Source organism: Solenopsis invicta, chromosome 6 (assembly GCF_016802725.1).
Source record: "Solenopsis invicta isolate M01_SB chromosome 6, UNIL_Sinv_3.0, whole genome shotgun sequence".
Classification (NCBI taxonomy): domain Eukaryota; kingdom Metazoa; phylum Arthropoda; class Insecta; order Hymenoptera; family Formicidae; genus Solenopsis; species Solenopsis invicta.
In genome coordinates, this window is record NC_052669.1 from 15,052,575 (window position 1) to 15,072,207 (window position 19,633).

General features: G+C 35.6%; 1 protein-coding gene across 1 annotated transcript in view; it reads left to right on the forward strand.

Annotated features, from left to right (window-relative positions):
- Positions 1 to 18,675, forward strand: part of LOC105203211 (angiogenic factor with G patch and FHA domains 1) — a 59,248-nt gene extending 40,573 nt beyond the window's left edge. Inside the window, exon 8 of the mRNA XM_026140869.2 lies at positions 18,139 to 18,675. Within this exon, the coding sequence (XP_025996654.1) occupies positions 18,139 to 18,282 (144 nt within the window). The 3' untranslated portion in view covers positions 18,283 to 18,675. The remainder of the gene's footprint in view (positions 1 to 18,138) is intronic.
- The last annotated feature ends 958 nt before the right edge of the window (positions 18,676 to 19,633 follow it).

Genomic DNA, 19,633 nt, shown 5'->3' on the forward strand with positions numbered 1-19,633 from the left:
CCTTTGATTTTGTGTCTAATACCTCAGTAAAAACGCATTATTGGAGTGCTGTGTTAGTGGCTATACTCAGAATAGCAATAAAAGTAAGTTAACACTATAATTCGGAAAATAGCCTCAAAAACAATGCACAGCGATGCTATTACAGTAGAAATGGCTGCAGACATAACTGTTTGCATATTCAACGATGGTATAATTTCAATATTACGAATAATGAGCATTATGGGCATTTCTCTTGGACCGAATGCACACTAATATGCTGCGCGCGAAGATAATCGCTGCATAGCCGGAGTACGCGCGCAAGCCGAAGTACGCGTGCAGAAACAGACGAAAGAAGCGCGAATACCGACAACAAAATTTAGACGATATGTGCATCGTATCTGTTGCAGAAGACTTGTATTATGGCCCTGGAATTGACGATTTTGTGTAAGTTATAAAAATTTTATGTTTTAATAACAAAAACATTTTTTGAATATTCAACGGGTTTTTCTCGAAATGACATTTTTCACATTGGTACCAGAAATATCTTCAACAACCATCATCACCACTGAACCGATTTGCTTGAAATTTATACTGACTATTCTACACATTATCACGTATTGGTTTTTTTAGACCTCATAGTTTTTTTAAGGGACCGAGAAAACAAACGAATTTTGTTTTAAAAATTGAAACTTTAAGTTTAAACGCCCGCCAGTTTGTCAAAAATTGATATTTTTGAAATCAGCTTTAATACGCTAAAGATATTACATATTTTAAGATTCTATAAACATTTTTTGTTTCAGTTGATTTTTGGCAAAGGTACACTTGGTACCGTTTTGGGCGATTTTTTTAGGACTATCTTTTCACGACACCATATCTCTGTCATTTTGCGCAATTTCTTAATAAAAAAAATCATGAAGTTTCTTCAAAATGTATATTTTTATCCAAAAAGAAACCCCATTTCGATAACTCCAACAGTTTCCAAAATAAAAATAATTCCAGAAAATTGCCATTTTTTTGCCTCCTAGATGTATATACCTCTTTAATAGATGGCGCTTTACACATAAACGTGGAAAAATTTAAAAAGTCACTGAATTTAGAACTCGAGCATGGACGTAACACAATGTTGTAAAAAACATTCATTACAATTATCTTAACATTTAAAGTCTCTCTTTCAAATTTGTATATAGAAATTTAGCCTACGATTTGTTTTCACCAAGTTATTCTATTTTTCAGTGAATCATATATTTTCATCACTTTCTCTGAAAAATTTATATACCTTAGGCATTAATTGATTAAGTTATTCGAGGGATGTAGTACAAATGTGTTACACTATAGAATTTACAACTCACACTTCTTGTGTGCGTTTGCTTATGTGCGTACATACAAGCGCGTGGATCCTGCTCTCATCATTATCCAGGATCAACAGCGTAGCAGGAATCTGATCCCATGCGTACGTGCCTGCGTGTATGTGTGCAACGAAGATCTGAATTTTGGTCTTCATCATGCCACCAATATTCTCTGATTCTAAATTCTTTCAGTTACACGTGTGAGTGTGTGTGTGTGTGTGCGCGCGTGCGTGCGTGCGTGTCTTGATCCGTTGCACACGCGCAAATGATTATGATGTAAGTCCACCTATTTGCAGTACGACTTTCAAATAATTTAATCATTTAATGTTTAAAATAAATAAATTTGTTATAGAAAGTGTCGAAAATGCATGGTTTATTTGAAATTGAAATAACTCGGTGAAACCAAATCGTAAGATAAAGGAGTTGCAATTTGGATCGCTTTTATCCCCCTTTAAATTTTGTTTAAGCTTATGAAAAACTATATCTTGAGATAAATTATATTCAATTTAAATAATTTTAGCTCAAATGGATTTGTTTAATGTGGTGGTGTTGCTGTTTTATTTAAAAAATCAATATTATGAATATCTGATGTTACATCAGAAAATCTCCCCAAAAATCATGGCAATTGTATTGGAAAATGATCTAAATTATTCTGGAATAACAGAATTTGCTCAATTTTTTTTTGCATTTGATACTGACTCTCTTACATGTTAGAATTCAAACAGTATTAATAACTAATAAGTCAAACTAACTTGAACGATTGTTCAAACCATAATAATGGCAGGAGCGGTGGCGGTTATACAGAATAATACAGAAAATGTTGGTACGTGTATATCGAATCTGAATTTTATTTAAGGATTTAAGCCTTTTACTTTACGCGTCATTGTCTATTTTTGCAACAAAAAAATATATTTTGCAATATATACACGGATACAGATTGTAATCATTACTAGAACTTACTAAGCGCTCCTTGTCTGGCATACGCATTTTACGTGAAGTGCGCCAAGTTCACATTTTGCCAGCCCGCTTGATTTAAATTGCGGCAGGTTTAACAAATACATTTCAATAAATCCTCAAAAAAAAAACAATATTTAACAATCACAGTTGTGACATACTAATACACTTACACACGCACACACACGCACACACACGCACGTACGCACACAGATGATAGTTTATACAGAAATTCAAATATTGTTCTTCTTTCAGGATTTATTAAAACGTAATAGTAGTAGTAATGGTAGTGGTAGTAGTAATAATAATAAACTTTATTGTTCCCCGTAGGGTTACAATTTTACAAGTCTCATAACCATACATTTAACTAACGTTATATAAAAACAAAACAAAGCAATAATAACAAAAGTAAATTACGCTTAATGTAAAGTTTATTTGTAAGATTTACAAATAAACTTTACATTAAGATCAAAATTATATACCGCCAAGAACCACGCAACAATCTCGTCTCCGTATAGGCTTAACTTCCACTTCGCAAGCCATTACGCAATCTTAAATCTACTTATCCGCCCTCCTCTCTCTCTCACCTCTCTCTCCTCCTTTCTCCCTCTTCTTTCCCCTCCCTTTCTTCCTCCTCTTTCCCCTCCCTCTCTCTCTCCCTTCTTCCCTCCCTTCCTTTCTCCCTTCTTTCCTCCCTTCCTTCCTCCCTCTCTTCCTCTTTCCTTCTCCTCCTCCTTTTCCCTCTCTCTGCCGTGCCGAACCTCGCTCCCATCACATATACGAGGTGTGTTCAAAAAGTATCGCGAATTTTGTGTTTTTTCAAAAATTATTTATTTATTCATGAATATCTATTTTGTCCCCTTCAAAGTAATCCCCATGAGATATTATACACTTGTGCCAACGGTTTTTCCAATCTTCGAAGCACTTCAAAAAATCATTTTTTTTTATCTTGTTCAGCTCCTCCTTCGATGCCGTCTTTATCTCGTCAAGCGTAGCGTAACGTCGTCCTTTCATGGGCCTCTTCAGTTTAGGGAACAAGAAAAAGTCACAGGGGGCCAGATCTGGGGAATACGGTGGCTGCGGCATCATTAGTGTGTTGTTTTTGGCCAAAAAGTCGCGCACAAGCAACGATGTGTGAGCAGGGGCGTTATCGTGGTGCAAAAGCCAATTTTTGTTCTTCCACAAATCCGGGCGTTTCTGGCGGATTGCTTCGCGCAAATTGCGCATAACTTGCAGGTAATATTCCTTATTGACCGTTCTACCCTGTGGCAAGAACTCATGATGCACCACGCCCCTGCAATCGAAGAAAACTGTCAGCAAAACTTTCACATTCGACCGAACTTGGCGCGCTTTTTTCGGTCTTGGTTCGTGCGGCAGCTTCCATTGAGATGATTGAGCTTTGGTTTCCACGTCATAACCATAAACCCACGATTCGTCGATCATAACCCAGTTATGACCCTCTGGAGCAAATTTGGGTCGTCGCGGACAGAGTCCAACATCTCATTAGCAATGTTCATGCGATGCTGTTTTTGGTCGCAATTGAGCAATTTTGGTACGAATTTCGCGGCGACCCGTCTCATGCCCAAATCATTGATAAAAATCGAATGGCACGAGCCAATCGATATGTTTAGGTCCTCAGCAACTTCTCTAACGGTGATTCGACGATTGGCCAATACCATTTTCTCCACTTCATTAATTTTTTCGTCTGTTGTTGAAGTGCTCGGGCGTCCGGCACGCTCTTCGTCGTTCACATCTTCTCGGCCTTCTGAGAACATTTTGTACCACCGATAAACGTTGCTTCGGTCCAAGGTAGCTTCTCCGTATGCCACAGTCAACATTCGGAATGCATCCGCGCACTTAATTTCGTTTTTCACACAAAATTTGATACAGGTTCTTTGATCCATTTTTTTGAATAGGTAAAAATCGTAGACGATCCAAAACACGTGCAAGCAAAGCAGCTGTCAACAATTAAGTGAACATTCAAAATGGCCGAGCTTGTCGGCATAAGTGAGAGACATGAGTCAACATAACGCCACAAAAAGATCGAAATTCGAATATACGTAACCCGCGAAAATTCAAAATTCGCGATACTTTTTGAACACACCTCGTATGCGCCCACAACCCTTTATGGTAGCATCTTTTTTTCCCTCTTATTTTCATACTCTTTTCATACTCTTCCTCACTCCCCACGCATACTCACATATTCTCCGTCTTTCAAACTCCCTCAATTATGCTCCTCCAATTTCTCCTTCAATTTTTTCTCCTCCTCTCTTCTCTCTATGAGCCTTCCATTCCACCTTCCTAAATTCTTCTAACTTACCATTTCTCCCCCTCCACCTCTTCTCCCAGCACTTCCCTTATCCTATCTTGCCAGCATCCCTCTATCCTCCACCTCCCGCACTCCTCCCATGCATGTTGCCAAGAGCTTGTTTCCATACATTTTGCATTTCCTCTTTTCTTCCTCTTTTCAGTACCACCCCGTTCTCACACTTTCCTAGTCTAAACTTTGCGAACCTCGACTATCTCTTTTTCGACCACCTTTTTTTTTAAATAACCCGGATACTTGACCCTTTGACTTGCTTGTAGCAATTGTTGTATCTCGAGTTGCTGATCCTTTCCCAGCTTTTTTCCCTTTGCTTTCTTCTGCTTATTCTTTCTATCTCTTTCTGATCCACTCCCTCTCTCTTCATATTTTTCTCAATCCTTCCTATTTTTAATCCTCTTTCCTTGAAATAACTGCATCTGTTTCCCATTGCGATTTGACCTTACATTTTCCCTTCCTTTCTTTCATCTTTCTCCAACACTTTCTTGTAATTTCACTTCCCTTTCCTTCCGCTAACCTTTTAAAACCCATTGTCCTCTTTTCTACCCTAGTCCTAAGCTTGTCCCTTTGCTGTTCTTTTCTTAACATATACACTGCCGCTCATGGAAGTTCGGACACCTCTTTTATTTTCGAAAAAAGGCTGAAAATACTGTAAAATAAAAGAAAATACAAGCAAATCAGAATGCATTATAATATTTATTATTTTGGAAACATGAATAAATAAACTAGTAATGGATAAATAAACATTATACGAAATAACAGTTAAACTTTCTTTTCATCAAAATATCCCCCTTTAGCACTTAATACTGCACGGACAATGCGTGGCATTCTTTCAATTAATTTTATAAGCGTTTCGCGTTCAAGATTGTTCCATTCTCTCTGTAAGATGTCCCAGAGATGTTGTTGAGATGTTGGAGCTTCTCTTCTTACTCGCCGATCAAGTTCGTCCCACAAAAGTTCTATAGGGTTTAGATCAGGACTTTGAGGAGGCCATGACATTAACGTCAAAATGTTATCTCGTTGAAGACCTTCTAGATAATTTGTGCACAATCCTGATATATGCTTTGGGTCATTGTCGTGCATAAAAATGAAATTGTTATCAATTAACTTTACTCCTGATGGAACTGCATGTTGCTCAAGAATATTACGATACTGCTCTTTTCTCATAATTCCATCGATTTTAACTAAATCTCCTGTGCCTGCGTAAGAAAAACATCCCCAAACTTGAACAGAACCGCCACCATGCTTCACAGTTGGTAAAACACAATCCCGCATGAATTTTTCGTCTTTGGATCTTCTTACGAAAATTCGTCTCTTCTGTCCAAATATTTCAAATTTGGATTCATCTGTCCAAAGCACTTTCTTCCAGTTTTCCACCGTCCATTCTCGATGCGTTCATGCCCAGACGAGACGCTTTAGTCTATTACCTCTTCGCAAAAGGGGTTTTCGCACAGCAACGCGCCCGTGTAAGCCAGCTTCTTGTAATCGGCGTTTTACAGTGCTTACAGAAAGTCCTTTATCATGTCCGCGATTGAATTCAGCAGCTATTTCTGGTGCTGTTAACTTGCGATTACGTTTGCTTATTAACTTAATATGTTAATCTTCAGCATGAGAAGTGCTTCTCGATGGTCCTGGGCGATTGCGATCCTCTAAACTTCCTGTATATTCAAAATGATGAATAGTATCTGTAACCGTTGACTTTGGAATTCTAACTTTTTGACTGATTTGCCGGATAGAATAGCCTTCTTCGTGAAGGGTAACAATCCTGGATCGTGTTTCAATACCGATTGGCTTTCCTCGTGGCATATTTTAGAAAAAAAACTTAAACTCTATGAATTTAATTTAAGTAACCTTAAAATAATGCTTCTGAAACAAACAAGATGAATTGAGAGTGACTATATGACTGAGTATATAACCCGGTGTTCCGTATGTTATTTCCTTGTCTGGAATTTCATGAAGTGTATGAGCCGTAATAAGGTCGAAAACCAAGTGCCTTTTTCTGGTTTAGTTTTTTGATTGTTGCTACTTTTTTTTGTTTATGGAAATATTTGGTGATGAGTTGCAGGATTTTATGCTGAATATTGGATTTATCTCGTTTTCTATATTTGCTTTAGTTGAGTCTGGGTTAGAGGTAAAAACCTTAATCAAAAGAGTAGCTTTGTTTGCTTTTTCCATATTTCTAGCCCAATTTCCGTCCGTTTTGCGTAGTGGAAGGAGGCATCTTTGCGGCTGTTTCAATTTTCTCGTTGCTTTCCAGTGTGAGTATCCAAACGCTTTAGTAGCATCGAAGTTACGCAGATACTTCTATATACCGTTGTTTCTTAGTTTGCAGCAGTGTTCTATTAATTTTTTAATGGATCTATTGAGTTTAATTTTTATGCAAAGATTTTTTGTAATTTGGCTAACTTTTTTCTTATTGATAGGTTATATATATTGACATTAAGAGATACCTTAGCCGTAGAAGTGGTGTTCTAGATAGCTTGCTGTATACAATGATTAACGTGCTCTACAGCGTTAATCATTAAACACACCGATCTTGTAAAATACGGAAACACATTTTCTGGTCTGGGAGACTTTTTCAACTTTGAGAAGCTATAACTTTGATTATAATGTTTTTCTACAGTTTTTTTTGTTAATGAAAGTGTAGAATCTCAGGAGGGTGACTGCACAATCGGCATTGCCAAAAAATAATTTATTGTGACGTTATATAGGAAAAACCATTAACCAAAAATGAGAAATTGGTCAAAAATCCACTTTTCCTTAAAAAAATTATATCTTTGCAACAAAAAACTTTTAAGGATTTTCATATACGGCGTTTTACAGCTAAAGAGTCACATTTTCAAAATAAAATTTGGCAAAGTCATTCTTTTTAAAAAGTATAATTATGTAACATGGAGAATATGAAGTATTTTTGGGCATCTAAAAATCTACTTTTTTTTTAGTCATATTTCTGCAACAAATAACTTTTACAGACTTTACAATACGGCGTTTTAAAGCTAAAGATTCATACTTTCAAAAAAAAATAATATCATTGTCGATTCTATTAAAAAATGTACTTATGTAACAAGGCGAATATGAGGTATTTTTGATTAAATTGTGTCTAAAATTGAAAATTGTTGTGTTTCATAATATATTTTGGAAAAACTCCCTTTTCTATAACATTTTATAGTATTCCAACTTTAGACAGAGTATATGCGAGTAACATCCGCGAACCGACCTGTTTGAACGTATTTTGTCCAGCTTTTTTATGTAAAATATTCACATAAAAAGTTTCACTTACACACTATATGGGGCGCATTGATCCTAACAAAACTTTGCTGCCGTGCCGTTCGAATTTTAATTGACCAAAAATGTTGATAAACCATATCAATCGAAAGAGGAGATTACAAATTTTTATTACGTTTTGGTCCGAACCTCCTATCTCATTCCGTCTTCACACAGGAAGCATTCGAAACTTTATATGGAGTCTCTCAGACCCACTTACGTGTTTAAGGGTTAAATAAATCTTCGGTTTTAAGAGGTTTCGATGTTTCTAGATTGTTTATAATGTCGGTCCTAAAATATTCCCAGTCCATTTTTGAGTTGTGTAGTGTACATGGTTTATCCTTGTTAATTATGTGACTACATAAGTCTAGAATAACTGGGGAGTGGTCCGAAGATAAATCCGGACATGATATGGTAAGATTAAAGTTGAGTATTCCCTTGAAAATGCCAAAGTTTAATAGATCGGGAATTTTATTTGTGTCGGTGGGCCATTAAGTGGGCTCGATCTACTATCCCTAGATTCAACGAGGTAGTTATATAGTTCTCTATTTTTTATTTGGATTATCCTTAAGCCCCAATAGTGGTGTTTTGCATTGAAGTCATTGGTGACAATAAATCTGCTTCCAAGCGTGCTGAAGAAATGGGTACATTACTCCATTTTAATGACATGTTTTGGTGGACTATAGTATATGGCGGAGATTGTAACTGTTCCAATCTAATCTTCTATGACAACGTTTGTGACCTGTAGATAGTTTTCTCTAAATTCCTCTACGACGTGATGCCTAATATTATTTTTTATAATAATTGTCGATCCATCATGAGTAGAGCCATCTGGGTGCATTGTATGGTAAAATAAGTACATACATGGGAATATTAAAATAACTTCTGTGAATGAAATGGTTTTCTGAGATAGTTATTATATCTATATTGTTTATAGTCAAGAAAATTTTTAAGTCCTGAATGTGGTGTGTTAGCCCATTAGCATTCCAAATAGTAGTTTTATATATGAATATCATTATTTTAATTTGGTGATGAGTGTCGTTGGTATATTTAACATAAAATCTTGTCCACGAGTTCCTTCATCATAATTTTTAGATCATGGATGTCGCTATTTTGATTTGCTTCAGATTTTTGTATGTTGATGTCGGGAAGATCCTTAGTATAGTTCTCATATAGATGTTTATAAATTCTTGTACTCTTTAAGCGAATGTGATATTAGGGTTTGTGAAGTGAGTTGAAGATGAATAAGTAGGGCTTTTATTATTGATTTCTGAACAAATATCTTGTGTGTTCTTTTTTTTTATCTTTGGCAAATATATTCTTTTTGTAATTCTTTACATTTACCATGCATACTTTTATAATTTACCGGATGATTTTCTTTGCAAAAACGTTTTTTACATGATTGGATCTTTCTTTTCTGAGGCAATTTGCTATAGGATGGCACCTACACATTTGACACATCTAACCGTTTGGTGACAAAATTTTTTTGTATGACCATATCTTTGGCAATTAGCGCACTGCAGGATTTTGCGTCTTAGCTGTGATAGCTCAAATTGTATTTTACAATAAAGAAAACATTTTATGTTCTTTATTTCTTCATTTATCTTGAGCTCTACAAAAACATAGGAACTTTTAATAATTCTTTGTTTTATGTTTCATATGTTTGTTGCTTAATGGCCAAGTTCCTTTAATTTATTTTTTAATTTCTTTACATTAGTTGATGTGTCCATATTTTTTAGAACAACCTTAAAGTTTCTTTTAATTTATATGTATAGAATTCTGTTTTTCTAACATGTAGTGCCTTAACTATGGTTGTGTAATTGTTAGAAATTTTCGGTTGAATTTTAACCTGTTTGTTTTTTAGCTTTTTAAGATCATATTCATGTTTAGTTATATTTTCTAATACTTGGACAAAAGGTTGAATATTATCTATGCCAGTTATGAAGATTGGCGAAGGTTTAGGTTGTCATTATCTTATTTGAGCAGATTTATTTACATTATCTTTTATATCTTGGTTTAGTATATCAAACCTATTTGATGTTGATGTAGATATAATTGCCGCCTAGCAACACTGCCAAACAAGGGAGGCGTAATGTTATTATCCGGAGAATTGGCGCGCTTTTTTTCTAGTGGCCAACCTAACTGATATAAGCGCTCTTTTCCGCGCTTTTGGCCAGAGTTTTAAAATCTACCGCTAATTTGAATCATACGACATTTAGTATCGCTTCAAGTTTGCGCCAAATTTCTTGCCGAGATAAAGTATAATTTTTTATTAAGTCAAACTTTCTTGTATATAGTGTAGTATAAATTTTCTTTATTAAACATTTTTTTGTACAACTATACGAGTAATTATGACTTTTTTTAATCATTTACCTTGCGTGTCTCTGCGTTCGAGTGCAATTACGCGCTAATAGTTGTTCAGCCTTGCTCCTTAATTCTTTGTAGAGGAACTCTTACAGAAGTTGGTGTGTTGTTTGCTGGAATAGGATTGCTAGCTTTAGATACATTTACGATTCCAATCACGGAGTGTGATCTGAGCCTGTTCCTAGGTGATTGCTTTACAATAGGGGAGACCAGGGTAATTCGAAAAATGGAAATATCTTTTCATGGGTACATATTAAAAATTTATTTTGAATACTATAAACCTAATATAACGATGTTGCTAACAAAGTTTTGTTGGCAATGGCGTCATATTGAAGTCGTAGTAGTGAAAAATGTGTTTTGCAACAGTCAAAGTAATTTTTGATAACCAGCATTTCTTCAAATTTTAAGTAAGATAAATAAGATTCTTTTTGAAAACTTTGAATATATTGTGTTAAATGTATTTGAAACATTTCGTGTTTACTTATTGCTGTGTCTATTTTTGTAGATCATACGTAATGCGCACAGTTGACGTCGGGGCAATTCAAAAAACCAAATGTTGAATCGTCGTTTGGATGATTTTTTTTTCATGTTTGCGTTTTATGTACCAAAATACACAATTTAATACTTAATGAATGTAATTACACAAAATACGAATAGTCTCTGACTTGTTTCGAAAACGTTAAAGTAATAAATTTCTCTATTGTATGTTTGTATTTTTGTTGTTGTATATAACATTTCTTTATAACACTATGTATCCTTTTCTTAATAAAAGAAAATCTTCACAACAGTTTTTTTACATTTTTTTTAAATTTTAAAACAAATTTTAGAATATTCCCAGACTATTTTCGAATTACCCCGGGCTTGGGGCTATTTGAAATATTTTGCATTGGTCGACATTTTTATATGTACTTCAAAGCACAGTACATGTCCATGTTCTATCTATACCGGCACTGTGAAGGGAAAGGTTCAACTTTTTAAGCCGTCTCATATTTTTTTTTAATGAATATAGAACTCAGAAGACGCAAAAGAAAAAAAAGTTTTACGAATAGCTCCGGTCTTTTCTATTTTGCGTTACATATGAATCGAGTTCTTTATTTACTTACCTGTTGTCATTATTAGAGCTACTGTGTAAAATTGTTTAAGTATTTATTTATGTTAATCTCCCGAGTATAGTAGGTCTATACTGTTGCTCCGGGCAGTGCACTTATGTCCTCGCGAAGCTTCGGAAGGTGCTGCCGGGTGATACTAAAAAAGGCGCATCTTCTCCCTTAAGGATTGTTTAAAACTGCACTGTTTATACTCCCGCAGCCATTCACACTTTGGCATTAAACATACACCTTGGGAGTTAGGAGGTACAACCTCGTTGGTCCGTGGAAGTTATTTTATTTTCCTCCTGCTCTTCATAGCAAGCTATGACGAACGTTTACTAATCCGCCACCTAAGGACGCGCACGATGGGAGTTACAGGTGTCTCCAGACTGGAAATGCACATGAAATGTCAATGATTTTATGGTGTGCATGGTGCAATAAACCATTATGTTTTAATTGTTTTTATGATAAGTAAAAGCTGTAAACTTATTATAATACAGTTATTGTAAATTTTTATTGGAAGTATATTTTTTGTTTTTATTTTTTAAGCCTTTTATTTTTGTGTTATATACTGTTTGTGTTCATGAGAAATTTTGATTTAATTAATAATAATAGAAGAGCATTTCTAAGTTCCTTGATTTAAAAAAAAATGACATTTTACATTAAATAATTAAAAACGGTTTAAAATTTGTATATAACAATTTAAAAATATAAGATTTAAATAAAAAATGGTCTTATTTTCGGGAATTAAACCTGGGAGTTTTAGCGAAGCAGTATATGTCCTAACACCCCACATTACGCTACAAACTCGACAAATACTTTTCTGTAACGGTACTATAGGTGTTGGAAATATTTAATCGTTATTTTCTCGAAAATGTTTAATATCTGCAACGAATTACTTTAGTACAGTGTGAATGAATACTACACACCCATAAAATTTTTAATCGGTAAATGGTTTGTTGAGGGCTTTCCTTGTAAGATTAGGAGTGTAAAATAAAGAATAGCTTAAATGAAGTTTATAAAGTTGAGATGCAGAATGATAAAAAGGAGCAATAGGGGAAGATGAGACAAGAAAAGATGGCAGTACGAGACGAGGTATCCTCTGTATCACGCGAATGCAGGAATCACAATCGAGCATACACATTAGATATGACGCCTCAGTTTTTAAAAACAATTTACAACTCAGCAAAGCTGCCTTATTGAGTTTAGCCATAACTCATTTTTTGCGATTTTATTATGAATTTATCTTATTTATTTATTTGTGACATTAGTATTAAATTATAATATTAGGGTTAGTTAAATGAAAACGAGACAGACTGTATAACGAGCATGGCTCGAACGTTGGTAACCTTTTTCTATGTGTTTATGGACATGACCTCTATTGGGGAAGAACGATGCGAATGTTTACCGCTGTGTTATTTACAATATTTGTTAGACGTATTTGAAGTGAGGTCAGCGCGTTGTGTGTACATCCGACATCACTATGGAGGCCGGAAAAGAAGAACAGCGAGGTATAGTGCGGTTTTTAACTGCGGAAAGAGTGTCAGGAAGTACAATTCATGTCCAAATGTCTACTGTGTATGGCGAACACAGTATGTCACGTGCGTGTGTATTTGCGTGGAATAAACGATTTTCTCGAATTTGGTTATTTCACGCAACACATGCGCACGTGACATACTGTATTCGTCATACACAACAGACATTTGGGCATGAATTGCACTTCCTGACACCCCTACCGCAGTCAAAAACCGCACTACACCGCGTTCTTTTTTCCCGGCCTCCATAGTGATATCGGGCATACACACGACGCGCTGACCTCACTTCGAGTACATCTAACAAATATTGTAAATAACACAGCGGTAAACATTCGCATCGTTCTTTCCCAATAGAGGTCATGTCCATAAACACACAGAGAAGGGTTACCAACGTCCGCGCCATGTTTGTTATACAGTCTGTCTCGTTTTCATTTGACTGACCCTAATAGTTTTCTTGTAAATAGATGTGTTTATGAGACAAAATTTAATAGGAATAATATGTCTTTGTTGCTCAACAAACGTTAAACATGGATAAATGATCTGTGCGTTTGATACGCAAATTTGGAAGGTATCCAATGTAATAGTTTTTTAGGGTATGTTGCAAAAACATTAATTATTATAAAATAAGTAACAATGTTATAAAAACTGCTATATTACCTGATAGAAGACCCTTTCTACTTTATACTTGTTTTGGTATTAAAGTATATCTTATTTTACCCAGGGATACCCCGTCTCACATCACCCGTGAGGCAAAATGGAGATAAATGTTCTTTTCCAATTTTTTTAAAATAAAATTTATAATTAGAGAAGCCGTGACCATTGAGTGGTACCTAAATGCTTTCAATTAAAAAACCCTTTGCCTATCTCCATCCAGGCAAAAGTTATCCTTCGACAAGCATCTCTACAGTTAGTCAAGGAAAGGATCTCGGCAACCAAAAGAAGTATAGCCAGCACCTCCCAAAAGCTTCTTGGATTACATCTCTTGCTTGCTGACTCACTAAAGCCAGAGCTGTCGCAAACACTGGACCGTATTACATACGAACAGGCCGTCCGTTCTGCCGAGGTGAGAAAACAAAAACAGGAGGAGAAATACAAGAAGATCTCTCCACAGGCTGGATCCCCACTTCCAACACACACAGTGAAGAACCTCAGCAGTCACGTCCTGTCCCCATCCGAAGTGTCTGTACTTTCAAAAGGACACAATTTTGTTGTCACCCCCACAAGCATTCTTACGGAAGAAATTATCAGCCAAGTTGAGACAGCTATCTTCCGCCTCCCACCCGAGGCAAGCAACGACATTAGACAACGAGCAGTCAACATCCTCCGCAAGGCTAAACCACCCAACCAAAACATCAGCAGAGAAGAACGCTTGGCACTCCAGAATTTAAGACAGAACAACAACATTCTAATTCTACCGGCGGATAAAGGAAATGCCACAGTAGTAATGGACAAAGAAGATTACTGTAATAAGATCAATGTTATGCTCTCGGATTGCAGCGTTTATAAAAAACTGAAACGGAACCCAACATCCACTATAGAGAAAAAATCATCCGTTTTGCTCAAGAATTCAGGCTTTCCTCCTGAAATTATCAAATACCTCACCCCCCGGGAATTGTCGGCTCCCAGATTCTACGGCCTCCCCAAGATTCACAAGGAATCGGTCTCCCTTCGCCCTATCGTTAGCAATATCGGGGGACCCTCCTACTAGTTGGCCCGCTACCTCGCCAAACCACTTCAAAAATTTTCTGGTCACAATGGATTTTACATCAAGAATTCTATTGATTTTGTGAACAAAATTACAAAGATCAAAACAAAACCCAATGACATACTGGTAAGTTTTGATGTGGTTTCATTGTTCACAAATGTCCCGGTCCAGGATACGTTGGACATTATCAAAAAGTCTGACAAACTGCCGGCCAACTTCGTCTCACTAATAGAACATTGCCTAACCTCGACCTATTTCCAATTTCAAGGAGAGTTCTTTGAACAAACATCTGGAGCAGCAATGGGATCCCCTGTTTCACTCATTATTGCGAACATTTTCATGGAACATCTCGAAGGCAAAATTCTGAAAAACGCACCCCTCAAACCTTCCACATGGTTCCGATACGTAGATGACACATTTGTTATATGGAGCCACGGCAAAGAAACTCTCCCTCCTTTCCTCGCTTTTCTCAACGCCCAACACCCAAACATTAAGTTTACAATGGAGGTAGAACAGGAAAACCAAATTCCCTTCCTAGACGTGTTGGTTCGAAGAAACAGAGATGGTACCTTAGGCCATCGGGTTTACCGAAAACCAACCCACACTGACCGATATCTTCACGCAACCTCCCTTCACCATCCTTTACAAAAGAATTCAGTTATCAGCTCATTGGTATACAGAGCCCTCACAGTTTCTGAACCAACGTTCCTGGATGAAGAGTTACAGCATCTTAATCAGACCTTGACTAGGAATGGGTACAACAGCAAGAATATTAATCAGATAACTAAGAGATTGAAGAACAAGATCTCCAGTCCCAACGACACCGAAAATCTGGATGAAGAAAGAGAAAAGAAAATGACGGCTGTCTTTCCGTATCTTCAAGGTACAACAGATCGCATAGGCAGACTTTTGAGTAAGCACAACATCAGAGTAATCTTCAAACCCCAGAAGAAAATTGCTCAATTACTCCCTAACCCCAAGGATCAAAGACCAAGCCTGGAAACCCCAGGTGTGTACAAGATACCTTGCGTCTGCAGAAAAGTGTACATAGGAGAAACCGGGAGAAAGATCAGTACACGGATCAAGGAACACCAGAGGTGTGCCAAATACCCACTTTTCACAATCAGCCTTGGCGGAACATTGGCTGGAGACTGGACATGCCGTACAGTATGATAAGTCTACTATGTTAGCCCCGTCACAAGGCTACTTCGCCAAAAAATATCGGGAAGGTCTGGAAATCTTAAAACATCCTGACAACCTCAACCGCGACAAAGGCCTTCAAGTAAATCCTATTTGGCATACCGTTTCCCCGGGTTTTTTAATTGACCGGCCGGTCAATCAAAACGCTCCGTTTGGCTGACCAAGTCAAACTCCCCACCCCAACCCCCACCGGGCACAACGGGGATATACAGGGTGTTCAAAAAGTCCCGGACCGGCGAAATATCTCAAAAACTAAGCATTTTAGAAAAAAATGTTTCAGATAAAAATTGTAGGGTTTCAAAAGATCTATTTACTGATCTTATTAGTTTGACCTTGGATGGCGTCGCAAAGGTCAGATCGAAATCACATTAACTTTTCTAAATGGAACTGCCTACTTTTTATTGCATATTCTTGTAGCTTATCTCAAGACCTTTCTAAAACACTATAAACAAATGTATTTTCGTTAAGTATTTTTTGAGTTGTGAAGCTTGAAAGTTACAGTACATTACAGCTTTCAAGCCTCACAACTTGGAAAATACTCAACGAAAATAAACTTTCTTGTAGTGTTTTATAAAGGTCTCGAAATCGACTACAAGAAAATTCAATAAAAAATATACAAGGTGTTCAACAAGTTCCGGACCGGTTGAATGTCCCGGACTTTTTGAACACCCTGCATATTTTTTATTGCATTTTCTTGTAATCGATTTCGAGACTTTTCTAAAATACTACAAGAAAGTTTATTTTCGTTGAGTATTTTCCGAGTTGTGAGGCTTGAAAGCTGTAATGTACTGTAACTTTCAAGCTTCACAACTCGAAAAATACTTAACGAAAATACATTTGTTTATAGTGTTTTGGAAAGGTCTTGAGATAAGCTACAAGAATATGCAATAAAAAGTAGGCAGTTCCATTTAGAAAAGTTAATGTGATTTCGATCTGACCTTTGCGACGCCATCCAAGGTCAAACTAATAAGATCAGTAAATAGATCTTTTGAAACCCTACAATTTTTATCTGAAACATTTTTTTCTAAAATGCTTAGTTTTTGAGATATTTCGCCGGTCCGGGACTTTTTGAACACCCTGTATATCCCCGTTGTGCCCGGTGGGGGTTGGGGTGGGGAGTTTGACTTGGTCAGCCAAACGGAGCGTTTTGATTGACCGGCCGGTCAATTAAAAAACCCGGGGAAACGGTATGCCAAATAGGATTTACTTGACTTTTGAACACCCTGTATAAAGACTACCACAACCCAAGGGAGCTCAATATCGGAGCTCTCGGCCCTGATGATGCAAGCTGCAATGTTTGCGAAACGTCGGCAAAGTGCCCAACACGCACGTGACATCTATCCGGAAACCCTCTCGGTTAACTATAATTAGAGAACTAATTTACTTTGACTGAAATGTGAAAATACAATATGAACGAAATGCCTTAAAGATTATAGTTACATCTCAGTGCTTATATTTATTGTGTGATTACACAATTGGTCTTAAAAACACAGTTCTAAATTGAACAAGAAATAGTAATATGATGAGATGCTGCTACTGTGATATTATTTTTAACATTACTATTTCTTGTTTAATTTAGAACTGTGTTTGAAAACTGAAAAATTTATTTGACGCGCAGTTTCAAGACCTTGAGAAGGTTGTATATGTAAAATCACACATTAAATATCAGTGTTAAAGTCTAGTTATAAAGCATTTTGTTTATAAAGTTTATAATTCGAAGATTTTATTTAACGATAGTTATATAGAAGAGAAAAAAGATTCAAAGATTAAGATCCAAAGAATATTTAACAAATAAAGATAATTTATTAATTAAAACCTAGCTTTTATTTATCATTAAACCTTAACTATCCCGTCTTGCCTCGTCTTTATCTATTGCGTTTTGTAATAAGTGCCGGATTTTGTGTGTTATTGCTGAAATCGAAAAGCAAGAACAGATGTATTTATAAATACGCTGGACAAAGAACGCTAGCCTGCTCGCCTGCTCTTAGTGTTGTTGCCCTTATTATTCACCCGCGCGCTACCACGTGCCGCTCGACTTTTGCTCGAAATGTTTGTATTGCCATCATCGAAGAAGTTCGATTTTTGTTTTAAGATCCCTTTAAGGAACATTAAAATGCGCATATAATGAAATGAATCTTCAATCTGCAATAAAAGATTCTCTAATTTTATCTGATCTTTTGAGTAAAATTTTTAGAAAATCCTGGTATTTTTAGGAAATTTTTTCAAAAAATTTCGGTACATTTACATATTACTTTTTTTCGGAATTTATTTGTACAAATTTATTTGTACAAATTTATGACAATTATTTGTACAAGTTAAAGACTATAAATATTTTAATAAATAGATTATATTTTGTAATAAAAAATTATTTCTGTTACAGTTACCTATTGCGTGCAATCACAATAAAGTTGGTCTTGGATCAATGAGAACGGATGCCCTTAACATTGAGTTAGATTCCAACGTGGAAAAGAAGCAAGCAGTTTGGCGGAAAACACAAAACCGTTATAAAGAAATAATAGATTAATTTTTTAATGAATTAATTAATTTAAGGTAATAGAATTAGTTTAATGCAACCTAGTCGCATATCATAGTAGATTTTTGAAATAATGAGGTTAACTTTTTTAATTAAACAAACATTTTTTGTTTATTGTTTTATGTTAAATGGTAAATGTCGAAAACGACAGTCACTTTTCAGAACACGATAGTAATTTGAAAATTTATATAAAGGACTTTATAATAAATATACAATTAAATGTGCACGTTTAAATCGAAGAAAGTTTTTGATTGATTATTGTAATAATCTTATTTTGTACACGCACACGCGCGCATACACACGCACACGCACAATTTTCCACTTTAAGTGGACAAATGTCTGGTCAAAATTTATAAAGTTGAAATAAAATATTTGAGTTAGAAATTTTTGTTTTCTATGTATTAAGTTTGAGAAAAAACGTGGCTTTTAAAGGAGGGAACCTTGTGTAAAATCGATTTTTTGTACGTTTTCTATTTCTTGTTTAAATTAGGAAATCATCTCAAAAATATGGAAAAGAACATTAGAAAGTTATAAGAAACTTCCTTTTATGTTAATTTCAAAGAAAGGCCTCAGCGGCCGAAGCGCGTAGGTATACAAATATCTGCCGACAAAAGAAACTTGTACTGCTCGTAAAGGAAAAAAAATAGCGCATTTCCAGGAATTTCAGGAAGAGGAAGACCTGCTATACGGCCCTGGAATTGCTGATTGATCAAAAATCGACGTTTTAAATCTATTACAATTTTTCACGATTTTTTTTTTTACAAAAATTTTAAACGTTTTTTTTTTCTCAAAACTAAATTTTGTGCGCTGTGCAATGTAACTCAAAAACTACTTGAGCAATCATCTTCAAATTTTACATGCTTATTCTTCAACTATCTGACCTCAGCATATACTTATCCGATCATTAATATTTTGCTTTAAATAATAATTGTTTAAAAAAAAGTGATGTTTTTTTGTTTATGTTGCCATTTTTGCAATTTTAGGAACTTTATTAATTATTTAAGTATATGCTGTGCGTTTTTACATAAACTAACCAAATTTTCTTGAAATTGTTGTCACCAAGGTCACATTAATTTTGTGCCGTTGCACGGCGCAAATTTGAGGAGCCAACTTTAAGCAGCTGCTGTGCTACTATTTTGAAATTTTTTAACACCAAAAAGTTTTTAATTAACTTAAATAGTGAATATTATCATGTATTTTGTTTAGATTTAATAAATTTTGTCATTTTTTTCTTTTAAATTGAGAAAAAACGGCCGTTTACATGAGGTTCCCCCGTTAAAAAAGTAGAAATGGCAGCTCCAATATGCCACTTGGAGTAGATGAAAAACTGATAGAAAATGTT